This window comes from Lupinus angustifolius, chromosome LG07, assembly GCF_001865875.1.
Source record: "Lupinus angustifolius cultivar Tanjil chromosome LG07, LupAngTanjil_v1.0, whole genome shotgun sequence".
In the NCBI taxonomy this organism is placed as follows: domain Eukaryota; kingdom Viridiplantae; phylum Streptophyta; class Magnoliopsida; order Fabales; family Fabaceae; genus Lupinus; species Lupinus angustifolius.
Genome location: NC_032015.1, coordinates 4,841,527 through 4,861,233, shown reverse-complemented (window position 1 = coordinate 4,861,233; position 19,707 = coordinate 4,841,527). Strand labels below are relative to the sequence as shown.

Genomic DNA, 19,707 nt, shown 5'->3' with positions numbered 1-19,707 from the left:
CCACTCTCATCATCACTACTCTCTCTCTCGAGAGTGCTCTAAATCAGGAATCTAGGGTTAGGGTTTAACCGCTTCATCATCCTCTTCTTCAATCTCATCCTCACAATTATAATTCACATGGCTATGCCAATGAGTATCCCTATAGATCCAACCAAGAAACGGAAACTCGAAGAAAACGGTTTCTCCACCGTGGATTCAGATCTCGTCACACTCTCATCCTCTGACGCCCGCAAGATCATTGAGCGTTTCACCCAAGAACAGCTCCATGACATCTTACAAGACGCCACCGTCCGCCACCCCGACGTTCTCGCCGCTGTTCGCTCCGTCGCCGATACAGACCAAACACAGCGCAAGCTCTTCATTCGCGGCCTCGGTTGGGACACAACAACGGATGGCCTCCGGTCTCTTTTCTCCGCTTACGGTGACCTCGAAGAGGCCGTCGTCATCCTCGACAAGGCCACCGGGAAATCAAAGGGCTACGGCTTTGTCACGTTCCGCCACGTCGATGGTGCACTCCTTGCTCTTAAGGAGCCTAGTAAGCGCATTGATGGGCGCGTCACTGTAACGCAGCTAGCTGCGGCTGGGAATTCAGGGAACACTACTAACACAGCAGATATTGCGCAGCGTAAGATTTATGTTGCGAATGTGCCACCGGATCTTCCTGCAGATAAACTTCTTGCACACTTTTCGATATATGGGGAGATTGAGGAGGGGCCGTTAGGGTTTGACAAGCAGACTGGAAAATCAAAGGGTTTCGCGCTTTTTGTGTATAAGTTGCCTGAGGGGGCACAGGCGGCGCTGGTAGAATCAGTGAAGAATGTGGAAGGGAGACAGCTGAACTGTAAACTAGCAATAACAGATGGGAAGCAAGGGAAGCGTGGTGCTGGTGGAGTTGGTGTGCAGGATGGGGTTCAGGGTCATGGGAATGCTCATGGGCATGGTGATGGAATGGGGATGGCTCCACAGTCGTCTGTGCCTGGTTCGTATGGTGGTCCCGTTGGTGGCAATATAAGTTCATATGGTGGTTTTCCAGGTCAGCCTCCGATGGGTGGTCACCCGTTGAATTCATCGGTTGGTTCCTTGGGTTCAGTGGCTAATCAGGCTCCACCGTCATCTCTTGGTGCTGCTGGTGGGTATGGGTCTGGTGGTGGGTATGGGTCTGGTATTGGTGGTCATTATGGAGGATACGGTGGAGGCCCTGGTTCGGCGGGTTTTGGTGGTTCTGGTTATGGAGGAGTTGGTGGCGGTGTTGCTGGTGGTGGTGGGGCTGGTGGTGTGGGTTCTGGTCTGGGAGGCGTGGCTAGTGGTTTGGGAGGTGTGGGTGGTGGTTTAGGAGGCGCAGGTTCTTTGTATAAATTGCCGGGTTCAGGTGGAATACCTGGTGGTGGGTACGGAGAGAGTGGACATTATAGTTTATCAGCTTCATCTGGGTACCAGAATCAGCATCACCCTCCTTCGGGAGCGTCATCAGTACCTAGAGTTCCACCCGGTTCTATGTATCCAAATGTTCCTCCTTATTACTGAGGTAATCTTTAATTATTTTTTAGCCTTTATAATATTTCTCTGTTCCTGATTGTTAGCGTGTTTCTCTGATTGCTTCCAGTGCAATTCTTGTTATCCTTTTACTCTAAATTGTTTTTTGTATGTGTAAGTATGCATAATGTTTCTTTGTGATTTGCTATTCAACCTTGTTTTAGTTTTAGCATTATTAGATTGTGTGTAATTTGTTCATGAATAATTATCTGGTCCAGCAATATGTCAAAATGCACTGATTCCTTATAACTATAATACCCATACATTCTATTAACACAATGTTCCAATTAGCTTACCTTAGTAGTTGTTGATGACAATATGACAACTGTGATCCTTGAAAGTTGCACATTTGGTTTTCTTTATAGATATGGGGTGAAGTGCATGAACATACAAATGTCAATCAAGATTTTTCCTTGTTGAGTAGGTGGAGATCTGGGCTTTGTCTTAACATATAGGCATAGTACAATATAATTTCCATTCTTTTGGTTATAGGAAGGGGTGAAGAGATTTGGGTAAAATGACAGATTCAATACAAATTCTTGATTTAACAAAAAAAAGAAGCCCCCCCCCCCATTACAATCTTTTTGCTACTCGTTGTATAATTATTTTATTACTAACTGCTTGACATAAAATCTGAAGTTGGAGTTAATATCCGTCTTGTCAAAACTCTATGCCTTGTGTCCTTTACCCACTTCATCTTGATTCATAGAAATAACTTTAGTACCGATGGCCACTTCGGTGTGGCCTGTGTTTTTGGGCATTTTTATTTGTTTGTTGGGTTTTGCTCAGCTTGTTCTGGTTCAGACCGTTCTTCATTTTTGTAGTTTTTAAGTTTATTTTTCCTATTCTTGCCTTTTGTAGTTGCATTGTATGTTGTTTATTTTTTGTGTTTAGTTGTTGACTTTGTAGTTTAATGCTTTTTGGTATTTTTACTGATAAAAGAATATCACTTATCTTCTTATACCAGAATACCCCATTCCCAATAAATAATGAACAGTTAATATGTTTGAATCTGTGCACATATATTACAATCGTATATTTAATGATATAGTATGCATGTATACACAAGAGAGGCTGAAAGCGTTATATTAGGCCCAACCCAAACCGAGACTCAGAAACATACATATATTCACCAACTCGGTCCTCCACTCCATCGCCACTCTCATCATCACTACTCTCTCTCTCGAGAGTGCTCTAAATCAGGAATCTAGGGTTAGGGTTTAACCGCTTCATCATCCTCTTCTTCAATCTCATCCTCACAATTATAATTCACATGGCTATGCCAATGAGTATCCCTATAGATCCAACCAAGAAACGGAAACTCGAAGAAAACGGTTTCTCCACCGTGGATTCAGATCTCGTCACACTCTCATCCTCTGACGCCCGCAAGATCATTGAGCGTTTCACCCAAGAACAGCTCCATGACATCTTACAAGACGCCACCGTCCGCCACCCCGACGTTCTCGCCGCTGTTCGCTCCGTCGCCGATACAGACCAAACACAGCGCAAGCTCTTCATTCGCGGCCTCGGTTGGGACACAACAACGGATGGCCTCCGGTCTCTTTTCTCCGCTTACGGTGACCTCGAAGAGGCCGTCGTCATCCTCGACAAGGCCACCGGGAAATCAAAGGGCTACGGCTTTGTCACGTTCCGCCACGTCGATGGTGCACTCCTTGCTCTTAAGGAGCCTAGTAAGCGCATTGATGGGCGCGTCACTGTAACGCAGCTAGCTGCGGCTGGGAATTCAGGGAACACTACTAACACAGCAGATATTGCGCAGCGTAAGATTTATGTTGCGAATGTGCCACCGGATCTTCCTGCAGATAAACTTCTTGCACACTTTTCGATATATGGGGAGATTGAGGAGGGGCCGTTAGGGTTTGACAAGCAGACTGGAAAATCAAAGGGTTTCGCGCTTTTTGTGTATAAGTTGCCTGAGGGGGCACAGGCGGCGCTGGTAGAATCAGTGAAGAATGTGGAAGGGAGACAGCTGAACTGTAAACTAGCAATAACAGATGGGAAGCAAGGGAAGCGTGGTGCTGGTGGAGTTGGTGTGCAGGATGGGGTTCAGGGTCATGGGAATGCTCATGGGCATGGTGATGGAATGGGGATGGCTCCACAGTCGTCTGTGCCTGGTTCGTATGGTGGTCCCGTTGGTGGCAATATAAGTTCATATGGTGGTTTTCCAGGTCAGCCTCCGATGGGTGGTCACCCGTTGAATTCATCGGTTGGTTCCTTGGGTTCAGTGGCTAATCAGGCTCCACCGTCATCTCTTGGTGCTGCTGGTGGGTATGGGTCTGGTGGTGGGTATGGGTCTGGTATTGGTGGTCATTATGGAGGATACGGTGGAGGCCCTGGTTCGGCGGGTTTTGGTGGTTCTGGTTATGGAGGAGTTGGTGGCGGTGTTGCTGGTGGTGGTGGGGCTGGTGGTGTGGGTTCTGGTCTGGGAGGCGTGGCTAGTGGTTTGGGAGGTGTGGGTGGTGGTTTAGGAGGCGCAGGTTCTTTGTATAAATTGCCGGGTTCAGGTGGAATACCTGGTGGTGGGTACGGAGAGAGTGGACATTATAGTTTATCAGCTTCATCTGGGTACCAGAATCAGCATCACCCTCCTTCGGGAGCGTCATCAGTACCTAGAGTTCCACCCGGTTCTATGTATCCAAATGTTCCTCCTTATTACTGAGGTAATCTTTAATTATTTTTTAGCCTTTATAATATTTCTCTGTTCCTGATTGTTAGCGTGTTTCTCTGATTGCTTCCAGTGCAATTCTTGTTATCCTTTTACTCTAAATTGTTTTTTGTATGTGTAAGTATGCATAATGTTTCTTTGTGATTTGCTATTCAACCTTGTTTTAGTTTTAGCATTATTAGATTGTGTGTAATTTGTTCATGAATAATTATCTGGTCCAGCAATATGTCAAAATGCACTGATTCCTTATAACTATAATACCCATACATTCTATTAACACAATGTTCCAATTAGCTTACCTTAGTAGTTGTTGATGACAATATGACAACTGTGATCCTTGAAAGTTGCACATTTGGTTTTCTTTATAGATATGGGGTGAAGTGCATGAACATACAAATGTCAATCAAGATTTTTCCTTGTTGAGTAGGTGGAGATCTGGGCTTTGTCTTAACATATAGGCATAGTACAATATAATTTCCATTCTTTTGGTTATAGGAAGGGGTGAAGAGATTTGGGTAAAATGACAGATTCAATACAAATTCTTGATTTAACAAAAAAAAGAAGCCCCCCCCCCCATTACAATCTTTTTGCTACTCGTTGTATAATTATTTTATTACTAACTGCTTGACATAAAATCTGAAGTTGGAGTTAATATCCGTCTTGTCAAAACTCTATGCCTTGTGTCCTTTACCCACTTCATCTTGATTCATAGAAATAACTTTAGTACCGATGGCCACTTCGGTGTGGCCTGTGTTTTTGGGCATTTTTATTTGTTTGTTGGGTTTTGCTCAGCTTGTTCTGGTTCAGACCGTTCTTCATTTTTGTAGTTTTTAAGTTTATTTTTCCTATTCTTGCCTTTTGTAGTTGCATTGTATGTTGTTTATTTTTTGTGTTTAGTTGTTGACTTTGTAGTTTAATGCTTTTTGGTATGCTTTCTTTCCCTTGCTTGATATTGTGATGTGGATTGCATGCCCTTGACATTGGTTGTTTGTTTATGTGATTCCTAATGAGCAATGTTTTTTATTTGTATCAATAAGCATTTTTGCTTTACAATATATTTTCCTTTGGATGGTGGTTGTGAAATTTTGAATTGAGTTGAATGGGTGTTTGATTCAGGTTTATCATCACTTATTGGGCGCAGATGCTTTATGTACTTCTGGTGATTGCGTGATTGCAGACTATGTGCTCTGGTGTAATAATGAATGTCTTAGCCTGTCCATTTTGACTTCATCTGCTCCCTTGTTTAAGCTTTGATTCAGATGGTTGTTGTTAGTTAAAGTCACTGAGATAGAAGTTTTGTATTTTAGCGGGATGATCTGTGTTATTATTGCCATTACTTTAGTTATATAGCTCTGAATTCTGGTACTTAATTAGCTGAGTTTGAATTCAGACCTCTGCCTATTGAAAAATTCGACCCAATTTGTTCAATAGTTTCTATCGCATTTTATAATTTATATGCATTGGTTTTATGTTGATCTACAAATTTTCTTTGTATAATATAAGCTGCATTGTAACCATATGTAATGTGTAGTAGCTGCAAAAAAATGAGATTATTTCAATAAGGGTTTCGCTATCCATTGCCCTAGCGAGACTAAGGATTAATTGTTGTTGTTTGCTACCCATTGCCCTAAAAAGTTACCCTTGGAAATGATATATTAAATGTTGAAGAGTCAATGCTTTTAGTTTTTTAAGATTGACTAGACACTTTTGGTTCCTTAACCATTGCACTTGGGGCAATGGATAGCAAAATCCTTTTAATACTCACTCACCTCCTTTATAAGTCCTTTTTTCTGGAAACTTTTGTTCCTCAATTTTCATTCTCAAAGTTCAAGATTGTATTAATTGTTTTTTATCAATTATACCCTTACCCTAATTATTTGGTGACAACAATAATTGTGTTGTAAAATGAGAAGATGAATTGAGAATAGTAAATAGAATAACAATTTTTTTATTAAAAAATCAATGATTCCTGGGTTTGTGTAAATTAACCTAGGACCACATATAAAGGAATGGAGGGAGTAATTGATTATAATAAAATCAGTTTTTGTTTGGATAAATTTGATGAAAAGTGGTTTAAAGATAAAACCTTTTCCTTTGAGATGTTTAAAAAGATCACTTTTCATATAAAGTTATAAAAAAGGAACATGAATTTATATTTTATTTCTGTGAATGAATGTGTATTTGGTAGTCACTAGTTAGTTCAATAGTAGTGAAGTGAGGAAATTGTGTTTAGTTTCAAATAACCAAACATTGTTTTTCAAGCAAGTTCCAAACCTCTAGCATGTCAGAACACCATTTTCCTATAAATGTCACTTTTTCATATGTTTATCAGGTTTGCCAGACATCCCTGATTAAATCTAAAGAAGACTTCTTTGGAAAAAATATGTCTGAAACATCTGATTGATGTCAAGATTTTTTTATGGTAATTTGTCTTCGCTCATCTGCCAAGCATTTTAACTTGACAAAAAGAGTTCTTACATTTGGGATTTTTGACATTAGTTTCTGTTCAATTTTAATTTGGCATCACTGCTTCTGAATCTGAAGTTTCATGCATCATTTAAAAGTATAGTCTGTTTGTGTGAGTACATTCTGATGTTGAGTGTTTTACTACCTAAGAATTTTTGTTTGAGTTCTGGTATTTTTTAAAGTCACTTGTAGCATGCTCTGGTTGAAAGTAAATTGTGTTATTGTGCTTCAATTGATCCCAACATTTCTATTTCTTTTGTTTCTCTCATTCCCAAGGCACTTCCATTGAGTTATTGCACCTGTATTTTTTTGTTGGTCTTGTGTCATGATTTATGGTCAACATCTTGTTAGATGGGCAAGTTGTTGACCTATATTACTTTTCACTGACATAACTTGTTGCTACTCTTGGGCTGTACTAAAATTCAATTTGTAGTATTTTTCCTCATTGCTGTGACATATTCCTATTTTTTATGTTCCATCTTGAGTATGTATGCAACTCATCTTGTATAATTTTACCCTCTCAGTAAAGATCCTTACAAGGATTACTTTGTTTTCTGTTTGGCGACTGCATCTCTGGTTTATTATTATGAACTTGTTGATTGCTAAGCTGTAGACTGGTTGGGACACCATAGGACACGCTCTGAGCGCCCTTGTCATCACAATTTTTTTGTGTTTAATGAAGCTTGTAGATTGGTGAATGAATGCTTTGCTTCCTTCTGTTTTTTCCTTTTTGTTATCATCTTCTTTAAATATTTAAGGTTTGGATGAGAAGGGATCCAGAAGCACTGAGATGATTATTGTGTATATTTTATTGTAGTCTGATTTACTTCATCCATTTATTTATATGTCTCACCATTTTCGGTCTGCTTCTTCAGACCTTCTGGCTGCTTTCCCATCCATAAAGCATATTTTGCATATGATGGTGTTAGAGTGGAAGGAAGAGAAGGGCGAGGCATGGAAATCACCATGGGAATATACATGTGATAGGGTTCCAATGCCTTCCCTTTTCTCTCTTCCCCTTCAAATCAAAATACCAACTTGCAAACAACCACTTATGAACTTAGATTCTTGGTCATTTGACCTCCATTTTTGGGGTGTATTCTTGTAGTAATTTTGCTTGGGCGATGTTATGCTTCATCCAATCTGATTGTGTTGTGCATTCTTCTGAGATTGGTACTTTATTTATAATGTTATCTGCAGTTTTCTTTGCTTTGGGATTTTTGTGGGCTTTCCATCAAAAGTAATATGTATCTTGTAATCAAATTTTGACTTATTGCATCTTCGGTTTTCTGCCCTATCATCCCCTCTATTCAAAAAATAATTAGTAAAGTATTAATGCTTATAGTGTTATATATAGGATAAATCAGTTTACTTATAACTACATTCGTACGTGATGATTGAATTCCTAATTTGTCATACTGATTTATGATTGTGTTATGTATCCTAATATCTTAAAAAAAATCTGGGTAACATTTAATGTTTTCTAAACTGTCGTTCACACTCTCTTTTTTGGGTTTGTTTAAAATATTTAGCCGATTGCATCTAGTGAAACCATGTTAGCCGATTGCATCTAGTGGAACTAAGGCTTTATTGATCTTTTAACTATATGTCAGAATATTATAAATGTTCACTCATAGTCCATATAAACAAGTACCATTAATTTTTGAATTGCTGGAATGATAGTTGAACCGAGAATTGTAGTTGATAATTCTATATAGTTGGCTTCTGTTTTTCCGAAATATTAGTCTAGTTAGAGTCTTCCCATGCAGAGTCCAGAATTTGTGGTCTTAGTTGGTAGTTAGGGGACAATTCTTTTAAAACAAAGGACGGTGGGAGCAATGCACATACTTTGATGCTCCTTGTTCAAGTATTTCATGTTATGAGCAATGTTCCTCTTATAAAATCCTTCACTAAAAAAGTGACATATATCACTTATAAACCAGTTATCAGTAAACAAACTAATCAATTTGTCCCATGATATATCATTTTTCTTCATGTGTTTCTTTGATATCTTGCAATGATCATTGAAAGATTTCAGCGAGTTTTGTCGATTACTTGTTTAACAAGGAATGAGTGCTCGTGTTTTGGTGGTTCGGGTTACTTGCTGGTTTCTTTATAGCTTTAGACATGCAGATAATTTAGCAACATCAAGTTCTTTTTCAATTTTGGAATCTGGCGCTATCTTATGCATCCAATATTTGTTGTGGCAAATATTTTGGGCCGTTCAAATACCCATAGTCCACAAGTTCTTCAATACTTGTAGTGCTAATAATCCACTACGTTGTAAATGGTGGAGAGCATAGACTATTTCCTCTCATACACAGTGTAATAAATAATTATATTAATCGTAGTTTGTTGCTCTTTTAGTTTGGTTTTATTTATTTTGAATTGAGTTTTAACTTTTAAGCATTTAATTATTGATTAATGATGTAAATGCTTTTATCCCATAATTAGTTGTATTACTTGAAATCTAATACAGCTGACAGTTTTTAAAAATTACCATTATTTATTACAATTAATTGTTTATAGAAATAACATCCAATTTAATGATCTTCATTTCATGTATGTGAATTAATTTGTATTATAATATTAAATATTTAATTATCATTTAAATATTTGGTTTCATTGCCATTTTTATAAGTTTTTTTTCATGGACATGAAGATTGTTATCCAATAGTTATAAGTATAAAAATAAATATTTTCTATAATGAAGATATCAAGCATGTTTAAAAAAACTGAGGATCTTTTATAATGCAGACATAATTTACTTTGAAGTGCTTTTTTGCAGCCATATTTTTTTATAGAACACAATATTATTCCAAACATGACATTTCAAGCTGACAGCATGTGTTAGTTCTCAAAGCGCAGAGGCTTCATATTTTACATTATATATATATCTTTTTCGGTGAAAAACAGAGGCTAAGAAGCCTCTGGAAGAGAACAGAAACAAAACAGTTACAATCCCCTACAGTAGATAGTGGATGCACTATCTAGCAATTTACATTATATATACACATAAGTAAATATTTAACAATTTATATACTATTTCGTAGTTATATCCTAGATTATGGATATTGCCCATGAATGATTTTAATTAAAAGTTACTTAATAGTTACAAACTCACTAATTTTAATATTGACCATTCAGATAAAATACAATAATTAATATCAATTATTTTATTTTTCATAATAATTATGGTTGACAATAAATTGAACTATGTTGAACTCATTATTTAGCTTGATTTATATGGTTCATGAATTAAATGTGTTAAATTTGAGTTAAAAATTAAGTTCATTAAACAAATGAGACAAACTTGAGCTAAGTAAATTTTAACTCCTTCCTGAGCTCATTCAATTATATGTATAATGTGTTTATAATTAATTTTATATACATTAAATAAATAATCATCATCCTATCCTATTGATAAAATTAATCAATGACTAAATAGTTGATGAATTCTTTTCCTCCATAAACTACACCAATTTCAGCTAATGAGTTGAATATAATAATTTACAAACTTTAGTTCAAACAAAATGAGCTGAATTTACAAACTTATCCAAAAAAAAAATTGAGCTGAATTTACAAACTTATCCAAAAAAAATTGTACATGTATCCTACTATTCTAAATATAAAGAATTAATCTCTTTCGAGGTATGCAGTTATTCCTTCCCCACACATAAATGTACTCCTAAACATTTAACATTTGGATCTATTTGACTTAAACCACTGTACCTTGTGCTTACTTATCCATATACACTTATTTACAAATTTAACATATTTTCATCTTCTTTTTTTAATTCACCTAATTTTTCAAAGTATCCCATGCAAAGAAGGGAAAGAAGTAAATAGTTTTGGCACAAAATATTTAATCATTTACTTTATTAGCATTTGAGCATTTATTTACTCTGGACCGATAACAACGCAGTGCTGGCTCACTCCCTCAGTTCCCATAAATTGCAAAGACAATCTCTCAAAACCTTTCATTTACTTTTATTCATTCATTCATTCATCAACCCTTCTCTCTTTACTCTTCTCCTTCAAACTTCTCTGTCAGAAAACAAAATGATAAACCATTCCATGCTCAGATCCCTCCACTCAGCCGTCTCCTGCCGCTCCTCTCAAGTCGCTCGCCGTGGCTACGCCACCGAGCCCGTACCGGAGCGCAAGGTTGCCATCCTTGGCGCCGCTGGCGGCATTGGACAACCCCTTTCTCTGTTGATGAAACTCAATCCCCTCGTTTCTAGCCTCTCACTCTACGATATCGGTGGTACCCCCGGTGTCGCCGCCGATGTCAGCCACATTAACACCAGATCTCAGGTACAATACAACAATCCTAACCTCTTCATCATTTTTCTTGAGCAAAAGAAATGTTCACATTTGTCTTCTCTTGATATTTTTGAGGCAAATATTGCCCATATTTCATCTCATTCTTTGGCCAAGAAATCAATATGATATTCTTTTGAGCATTGTTATTCTTGGACACATATTGTTCATATTTCATCATATCCTAAATTTCTCTCATTCTTTGGCTAAGAAACCAAGATAGTATTCTTGAGCAATAAAATCATTTGATCTTCTTTCTATTGTGTTTGTTCTTGATGAACACCATCATTATCTCATTTTCATTCTTCTAAGAGTTCCTCTATTTCTTCTAAGAATTCTTATATTTCTTCATTATATATCTCAACTCTCAAAACTCACTATCACATTCACCCTTTTGCTTTAATCTTTCTTGTATTCAACAATTGCATGGGCTATTGGCATCTGTGCTAAGTATGGAGGACACAAGTTCAAAATAATTGCTAATGTGGCTATCTCCAAGTTATACTCTGATAGAACATGTACATTCAATTAAAGAAGAATCTAGTGGTGCAATGATATCTGATATGACAGTTTAAGCTCTTGGGAAGATATGTGAATTTCATCATAAAAATATTGGTGGCCCATGCAAGTCAAAACCTTCTAACAAAGGCTTTGGAGCCAGGGGGGTGTTGAAATATTTTAGTATTTTGGGTTAATATTGTATTGAGTTAGTAATTAGTCTAAACCTACTTACCTTTTAATTTAGTTGATTAGTTAGTTTTGGTTTGTTAGGTTAGTTAGTTTTCATTCCTTTTATATAAGCATTTCAATGTAACTTTGTAATTTATTCTATTCATCTCAACTCATTCAATCAGTGAAGAACACACAATCATATTCTTTCTCTTTGATTTCTAATTTTGAGGGGTACCGATCTACTTTGGTGTTTTTTATTGTAATATTAGCCTTAATGTAACATGATGTTATAGAGGCAAGCTTCATTGTAATTTGATGTTGTACCACAATTGATTGAGCTGTTTTTGTGAATTGGGATTATAGGTAGTTGGATACCAAGGTGAAGAGCAGCTTGGAAAAGCTTTGGAGGGAGCAGATGTTGTTATTATCCCTGCTGGTGTGCCTAGAAAGCCTGGAATGACACGTGATGATCTTTTCAACATTAATGCTGGCATTGTCAAGTCACTGGCTGCTGCTATTGCTAAGTGTTCTCCCCATGTGAGTGCCTGTTTCCTGGAGCTGCTTTTTTATTTGTTCTTACACGGTTGTCAATTGATGTTGCTCAGTGTTGTTTTGGCTTGGAATTGGCTGTGGAAAACATGTATACTGGCTTTGGCTGTGGAGAAAATTATAATTTGATTTTTATCAGTTTTAGGCATGACCCTTTGATTTTAATCATCCTTTAAAAAGCATAGCATTTGTGATTATTAATCATAATGTGATAAATTTTGTTTTGATTTTCAAATCAAAATAAATTTGTTTCATCGTAATCATTGTACTAAAAATATATATGTTGAATCAGGCTCTTGTTAACATGATAAGCAATCCTGTGAACTCCACCGTTCCCATTGCTGCTGAGGTTTTCAAGAAGGCAGGGACCTATGATGAGAAGAGGTTGTTCGGTGTGACCACCCTTGATGTTGTTAGGGCAAAAACTTTCTATGCTGGGAAAGCCAAAGTTCCAGTTGCTGGTATGTGAAGTGTCTGAAACTTATAAATAATACTCTAGTATCTTGCTTGATGTTCATATATTATTGTTTTTTTGTGTGGCATAAATATGGAACAAAGGAAGAATAAAGTTTGAAGTTATTTAAGCATGAAGGTTTTGTGAAGAAAGGCCGAATAATTCCAATAATAAAGTCGAGTAATCTCAATTAAGAAGGGTGTTGGGCAGTGGAAGGGTTGGATCTGAATAACGATTCTGCATTTCTTATACTGCAGAAGTGCAGGGCAGATTGTTTTCTGTGTTATGTAACATTTAATTTGAGTTTGTTCATGTTTATGCAGAGGTCAATGTACCTGTTGTAGGTGGCCATGCAGGCATTACTATTCTGCCTCTATTTTCTCAAGTACCTTCTTGCTTTTTAGCTAAACAAATTCCTTCTTTTCTGCAGGCATTTCTGGTTTGACTGTTAAGCCTGATACATGCATGCTAATCTTTTAAACTGTTTATTTTACTTCTTTAGGCAACACCACAAGCCAATCTAGATGATGATGTCATTCAAGCTCTTACAAAGAGAACACAAGATGGAGGCACAGAAGTTGTGGAAGCTAAGGCTGGAAAAGGTTCTGCAACTTTGTCAATGGCGTATGTCTGGCTTTAGTTCTTCATTTAATGAAAATTCTTTATACTAATGCAAGAGTATAGCCCAGTGGTTACTTTTGCAAATAGTTGATGTAAATTCTAAGCATGCCCTCTTATTCTTCTTGCAGTTATGCTGGAGCTCTGTTCGCTGATGCTTGCCTCAAGGGCCTTAATGGGGTCCCAGATGTTGTTGAGTGCTCATTTGTGCAATCTAATGTCACTGAACTTCCTTTCTTTGCATCCAAGGTGGTTTAACTATGATGCTTTCTATTCTATTTTGTTTTTTCAATGCTTAAGAATGCTTAAGTTTCAATTGTACTACTTTCAAGTTTTAACCCTTGTTCATAGAAAGGGATACATGTTGGTTGCACCTTCCATGCTACAGTTAATAAAAAATGATGAATTGTTTTGCAGGTGAGGCTTGGAAGAAATGGTGTGGAGGAAGTCTTTGGCTTAGGTGCTCTTTCAGATTATGAGAAACAAGGCCTTGAAAACCTCAAGGCTGAACTCAAATCATCCATCGAAAAGGGAATCAAATTTGCCAACCAGTAATTGAACATGTCAGATACACGTCTAGCAGGTTGATGGATATTCTTCCATTTAAGAACCGAATCGAATTTTGCATTTTCAGAACCATTGTTGTAATGCTGCCGGCAGTGGTGGCGTGGTAGCTTTGTTGTTTTATTTATAGTAGGTATACACCATGATTTAATAATATGGTCTGTGAGAGCAGTTGGTTACCCAACAAGGGGTTGATCTTCATACCAATTTAGATTGACCATTCTATTCATAATGGCCCTTTTTAACTAAATGTATGGTTTCATATAATGCGATTGCCATGGTTTTGCAACTTTTATTCTTCTCATTTGATTTTTTAAGTGTTTGACAACTTTTATGGGTATAGGATGGAAATGGAAAATGTGATGACTGATAGTGTGGTTAGATATGCTGTATTGCAGAAGGAAGGAATTGCAAATGAATGAGTTTTTGAAGGCTTTATTTACGGGTACACATCACTCCTTTGTGCCATTCCATATGCCAGGAGATATAATTGGCTAAAAAAATATTTAATATTTACAATTTTAACTTCAATATTTTTTTTCAACCAATTGATGATACATGAAATGGTACAAAAAGTGGAATAACAGATGTGCTCCCTTTATTTACATGTTGATAAATTTGCTGAAAACATGGAAGTCAATAAATTAGTTGATTGAATTAAAATGGTTTTGCAAGTTTATAAGTGTAAAATGACAAAGGAAGTAAGGAACTAATGTATATATTGATAAGTTAGCAGCTCTTTCATCTAATGCCAGTATGTATATATTTTGTCAAATGAATTAGTCCATGAAAATCAAGTGAAAAGTGATGATAATTGATGCAGCATTGAAAATAGCGAACCATTTATTATGCAGGCCATTAGGATAAACATCATTTTAATTTAGTCATTGCATTCATATCAAACCAAGAACTGATATATATTTACTAGTTGTACGTATTTATGACAATATATACAAGTTAAATATTGCCAACTCATGAAAAGTTGACTACCTGGAGTTGACAAAACCAAGGTGACATCTGCATCAGCTCCATGAATATTCAGGAAGCTAAATATCCACCTTCTATGGTTCAAAGCACTTTCTTGTATAACCCTTGCACATTACTTTTAACAATAATAATGAAACACCGACCATACAATATTTGTTCTTCTTTTAGCTTCCTCTCAATAACATATGTAGCTATCATTACTCTGATTCTTATATTTACTCACCTCCTCTTCTTTACACCAGTTAAGCTTCTAAAAGAATCATCCTTTTCCTTTCAGCCAGAGCATTTAGGCTTTAATGGTGACCTTAGAGATGCCAATTTCCCTTGGAACAAGCTTTGTTTTGGGCCAACTCATGAGAAGCTCAAGCTTGCAGCATTTTCCAAAGCATGGCCTGTTGGGGCAGAACCAGGTGGTATGGAAAGACATGCTTACACTTTATACTATGCACTAGCAGCTAGAGGCCATGAAATCCATGTATTCTCTGCACCCTCTGATAGGAAGCACCATAGGGACATACATGAACACAACCTGCATGTATATTTTGCTGCAAATGATCATTGGTTAGTTGATATCTCTCTAGCATTTGAAATCTTCAGTAAAATTAATGCAAGGGGTGCATTTGATTATGTGCATACTGAAAGTGTTGCATTGCCATATTGGAGAGCAAAGCTTGTTCCAAATGTGGCTGTAACATGGCATGGAATTTGGTATGAGATTATGCATTCCAAGCTTTTCCAAGAGCTTCTCTCATACCGAAAAGGGTTTAAGCCTGGTAACCAAATAGAGCTTCAAGAGGCACTGCCAAAGCTTATTGATGAGATTAGATTCTTCTCAAACTACAAGCAACACATATGCATAAGCAGTAGTGCATGTCAGGTTTTGGTTAATGCTTACCAACTTCCTCAAAGAAATGTCCACATTATACTGAATGGTATTGATGATACCAAATTTGTTCATGACCCAGAATTGGGTATGCAATTTAGAAGGAAGTATGGTCTTCCTGGCAATGTAAGCCTAGTGATGGGAGTTGCGGGAAGAATGGTTCAGGACAAAGGACATCCTCTTCTATTTGAAGCCTTCTCAGTGATATCGAAACGGTTCCCGGGTGTTTTTTTGCTTGTGGCTGGTTCAGGTCCATGGGAAAGAAGGTATGCTGAATTAGGCTCTAATGTGAAGGTTTTAGGTGCCTTGGAACCTTCTGAGCTTTCAGGGTTTTATAATGCACTTGATGTTTTTGTGAACCCTACATTAAGACCTCAAGGACTTGATCTTACATTGATAGAAGCAATGCATTGTGGGAAGCCACTTATTGCACCAAATTATCCTAGCATTGTTGGGAATGTGATTGTTAATGAAGACTATGGGCACACTTTTTCACCTAACTTAGAGTCTCTCATACATAGCCTTGAGGCAGCTATTAGGGATGGGCCAAAAATTCTGCATAAGAAGGGAATGGCTTGCAAAGAGCTTGCAAGCTCAATGTTTACGGCAACTAAAATGGCGTTGGCTTACGAGCGATTCTTTCTGTGCATGAAAGATACAAGATACTGTCAGTACCCTCTTCCACATGATTGTTAGAAGCTGTATTTAATAAAAAGATTATAGTCAATCCTTTTCAATTTGAAACAAATTATCCATATCAGTTCACAAGACACTCTCTGCAAGCTTTCTTTAAATTTAATATTATTGAGTATTATAGATTAACTATTTATGCAATAGCATGTTCCTTGTGCTTATTGCCTGTGGCTGATTTAGTCACTTTTTTCTAATTTTTTATTTTGTGAAAAGTAGGGCTAGATATTAACAAGAAGATAGTTCAAAGATTAACATCAAAACAGCTAAGTTTAAGAATTTTATGAGACTGGCAGAGCCGTTCAGTTAATCTTATGCTCTAAGAGGATTGACACATTTGACTTGTATCTGCTAGAAAAGCTAACAAATTGTTACTTGTGAAATCAATTCAATTTGTATTGAACTATTGATGGATAAAATGATGGACATGCACTATAGGTTCCCTTCAATTATATTAGTATGAATGAGAATATGAGACCTCTGGGATGCTACATTATACACTAAACTGAGCAGAGAACCCTGGTATTTATTGTTTTGTACATTTCATTCATGCAAAGTACTAGTTAGTTATTGGAATTTATGTTATGGGAAGTGGATGGTTGGTCTGATACAGATATGGTATAACCATCACAAAGACTGCATCAAAAGTCCAGTTGTATTATTGGAAAGGAAGAAGAGCAAAATAATGAAAAACAAGGGAAGAGAAATTAAAATACCTTAAGGTCTAATTGTTACAAAAGCACAACTTCTACCACTATATTGACTCTATTTTCACTTGTGCTAAACAAGCCTAAGTGCATGTCAAAAAGAGTTTACTTGTTATAGAGGAACAGCAACATATTGTTTTGTTGATTTTATTAGGATTGATATGGATCCTAATAAAATATCAATCTGAGATTTCTGGTGATGCTAGTAGCATTGACCTCTTTGAGTGTCACTCTTTGCAATTTCTTACATTGTTAATAAATTCACTTAAGCCAACTTTACTATTAACCCTTTTGCTTATTGCTGAGAACTGAGGAACAAGTCTTTCCTCTAAACTCACAACAAACAATGTCAGAATAATTAAGAGAACAAACTGTATTGACTTCATTGAAGTAGCCATTGTCTCACAAAAACTCAAATGGCAAGAAAAAGAAGCAAAGTAGCTTAAAATAAATGCTTGTAATTATAGATATATATATATATATCAGTGAAGCAACTTATAGTATAATTAGGGAAAGCCTATGTATTCAGATACAAGGTTGGAACTTGGATACCAGCAATTCAAAGGAAATGAACTTTAGGAGAGTTGCATAACACAAGAATACTATTGGAAGTTCATGTTAATGTAAGCAAAACTATACCATTCAAGCAACCCTTGTCTTACTTCTCTTATCAAATGTTTTGAATAAGAAAATTTTATAATCCTTATTGGGTATGGCTCCTTTTGTTTTTTCTTCATCACTTTTATGACCATACCAAATCATCTCAAATTGTCTTGTTCATCCTATTAAAAAGATTGAGTAAGAAAAGTAGTAACGGACAAAAGAACCGTTACTCCACCTTATGAAAAATTTCTGTATCGATATGCCATGAAAACTTGTTATGCTTTCTCCACAATCATCATACATGAGATGTTTATTTGTCTTAAACAACATCTTTACATTACTGGAATACACGTGTCATTTGGCTCATTTACATGATTTCTTTAAGCATATTTTTATTTCTATAACCTTCTTTCATGTAACATTATATCCCTTGTTTGGTTTCTGCCATAGGTTGCTTTTGGTTTTCTATAAGCTCACAATGATTGATCATTATTGGTGAATTATAAATCTCATTTAAACTAAACCTTTAAAAAGAATAGAACGAAAAAAAATCAATTTCATGATTTATCACTAAATTCTATTTTTTCCGATATACAAATCTTAAAATATGTTCTTATGTTCTTATGTATTATTCATACCAGATGTTAATCTAGTTATTTAAGGTCTTATTCAATTCCTAGATAGATCAAATTTTCAATTGCTGACAACGATATTTGTTAGAAGATAATCATATATCACAAAAGGAATTAGTTCTTTTTTTCTTGTTTCCTACATGTATACACTTAAGGTAATCATGTTCGAGCCGGGAACATCACAAGTATGTGGGGCTAACTCTCCCAACGGATATTTTTTCATCCACATGACTCGAACCCGATATCTTACTTAAGAGGAATCAAACATGTACCACTTGAACCATTCCTTTAACTATATATTAAAATTAATATATTGGTTATACTAAAAAAAAAATATGTATTATTCCTATATTTGTGACATGTACACTCAGTCACCCGAGTCACAACTTTTGATTTTGACATAGTTAATAGCTTTTAAGGATAACATATTATAAGATTATTTTTTGTTTTTATAATTTTTCTTAATTATTATTTTTTAATTGAATCGATACACAAATCAAATATTAAAAATGGGACAAATAATCTTCATTTTTGCTATTAATTGATAAACTATGTTTGAATTTGTGTGAAAAGGGACAGTGAGTGGATGATATCGTGTCCCATCCCTATTCATTCCATACAAGAGACAAGTAAATTGTAATGTCTTTCTTTAAGCACTACTACATAAGTATATATCAATAGAAAAATTAGTAACTACGCTATTCATATAAATGATTAAGGGTTATATGTGATTTAGGATATTTCTTGAGTAGAACTTTGGTTAAATTTATATGAGAAAATTAATTCACTTTATGGAATGATAAAAATAGTTTTAAAAGTTATTAACTGTGTAAAAAATAAGAAAAAATTTAAATAACATATAAGACAAACACTAGGATATGTGAGCATTTACAATACATATTCTAAGATACAAGACAAACCATAGGATGACATGTTTGTTTAGGTTGATATAATCAATGTGAAAAACTAAATTAGGCAAATTAGATCCGTTTGATTTGATTTGATTTATTTTAATCTAATCATCAGGTCTGATTTAGCAAAATTTAATGAAAAGGTTTTAATGTTTTCCAACTTGATTAAAACTTATCTCATAATTTATACATATAACAAGCTAAGAATGTGTGTTTTGTACTATTATTAGTTATCTTACATATAACCCCTTGTTTGTACTATACTCACTTCCAACTGCCAATAGTTCTTGTTGTTGCTAGTTTTGCTGTTAGTTTTTGAATGAGACCTCAAAATATGAAAGAAGATGGACATTCTTTTAAAGAACGATTTGTAGTAAGATTTAGTAGGAAAATATATCATTACTCATTTTGAAATTGAGTGAAAAGCTA

General features: G+C 35.9%; 2 protein-coding genes across 5 annotated transcripts; both read left to right on the top strand.

Moving 5' to 3' along the window:
• LOC109351935 (UBP1-associated protein 2C) lies at window positions 4–8,147 on the top strand. 4 transcript variants are annotated; one of them, XM_019593648.1, is made up of 3 exons: window positions 4–1,258; window positions 1,316–1,525; window positions 5,336–8,147. In XM_019593648.1, the coding sequence occupies exons 1-2, from the start codon at window positions 118–120 to the stop codon at window positions 1,522–1,524; spliced, it is 1,350 nt and encodes a 449-aa protein (XP_019449193.1). In that variant the 5' UTR covers window positions 4–117; the 3' UTR covers window position 1,525; window positions 5,336–8,147. The 4 variants fall into 4 exon arrangements, with proteins under 4 accessions (XP_019449193.1, XP_019449191.1, XP_019449192.1 ...); XM_019593647.1 differs by lacking the exons at window positions 4–1,258; window positions 1,316–1,525 and adding exons at window positions 2,660–3,947; window positions 4,005–4,214; XM_019593646.1 differs by having other exon boundaries at window positions 4–1,525.
• Window positions 10,673–14,154, top strand: LOC109351934 (malate dehydrogenase, mitochondrial). The gene is made up of 7 exons (XM_019593643.1): window positions 10,673–11,002; window positions 12,044–12,217; window positions 12,522–12,690; window positions 13,007–13,068; window positions 13,186–13,307; window positions 13,433–13,550; window positions 13,719–14,154. Exons 1-7 carry the CDS (start codon window positions 10,748–10,750, stop codon window positions 13,854–13,856), a joined length of 1,038 nt encoding a protein of 345 aa, XP_019449188.1. The 5' UTR covers window positions 10,673–10,747; the 3' UTR covers window positions 13,857–14,154.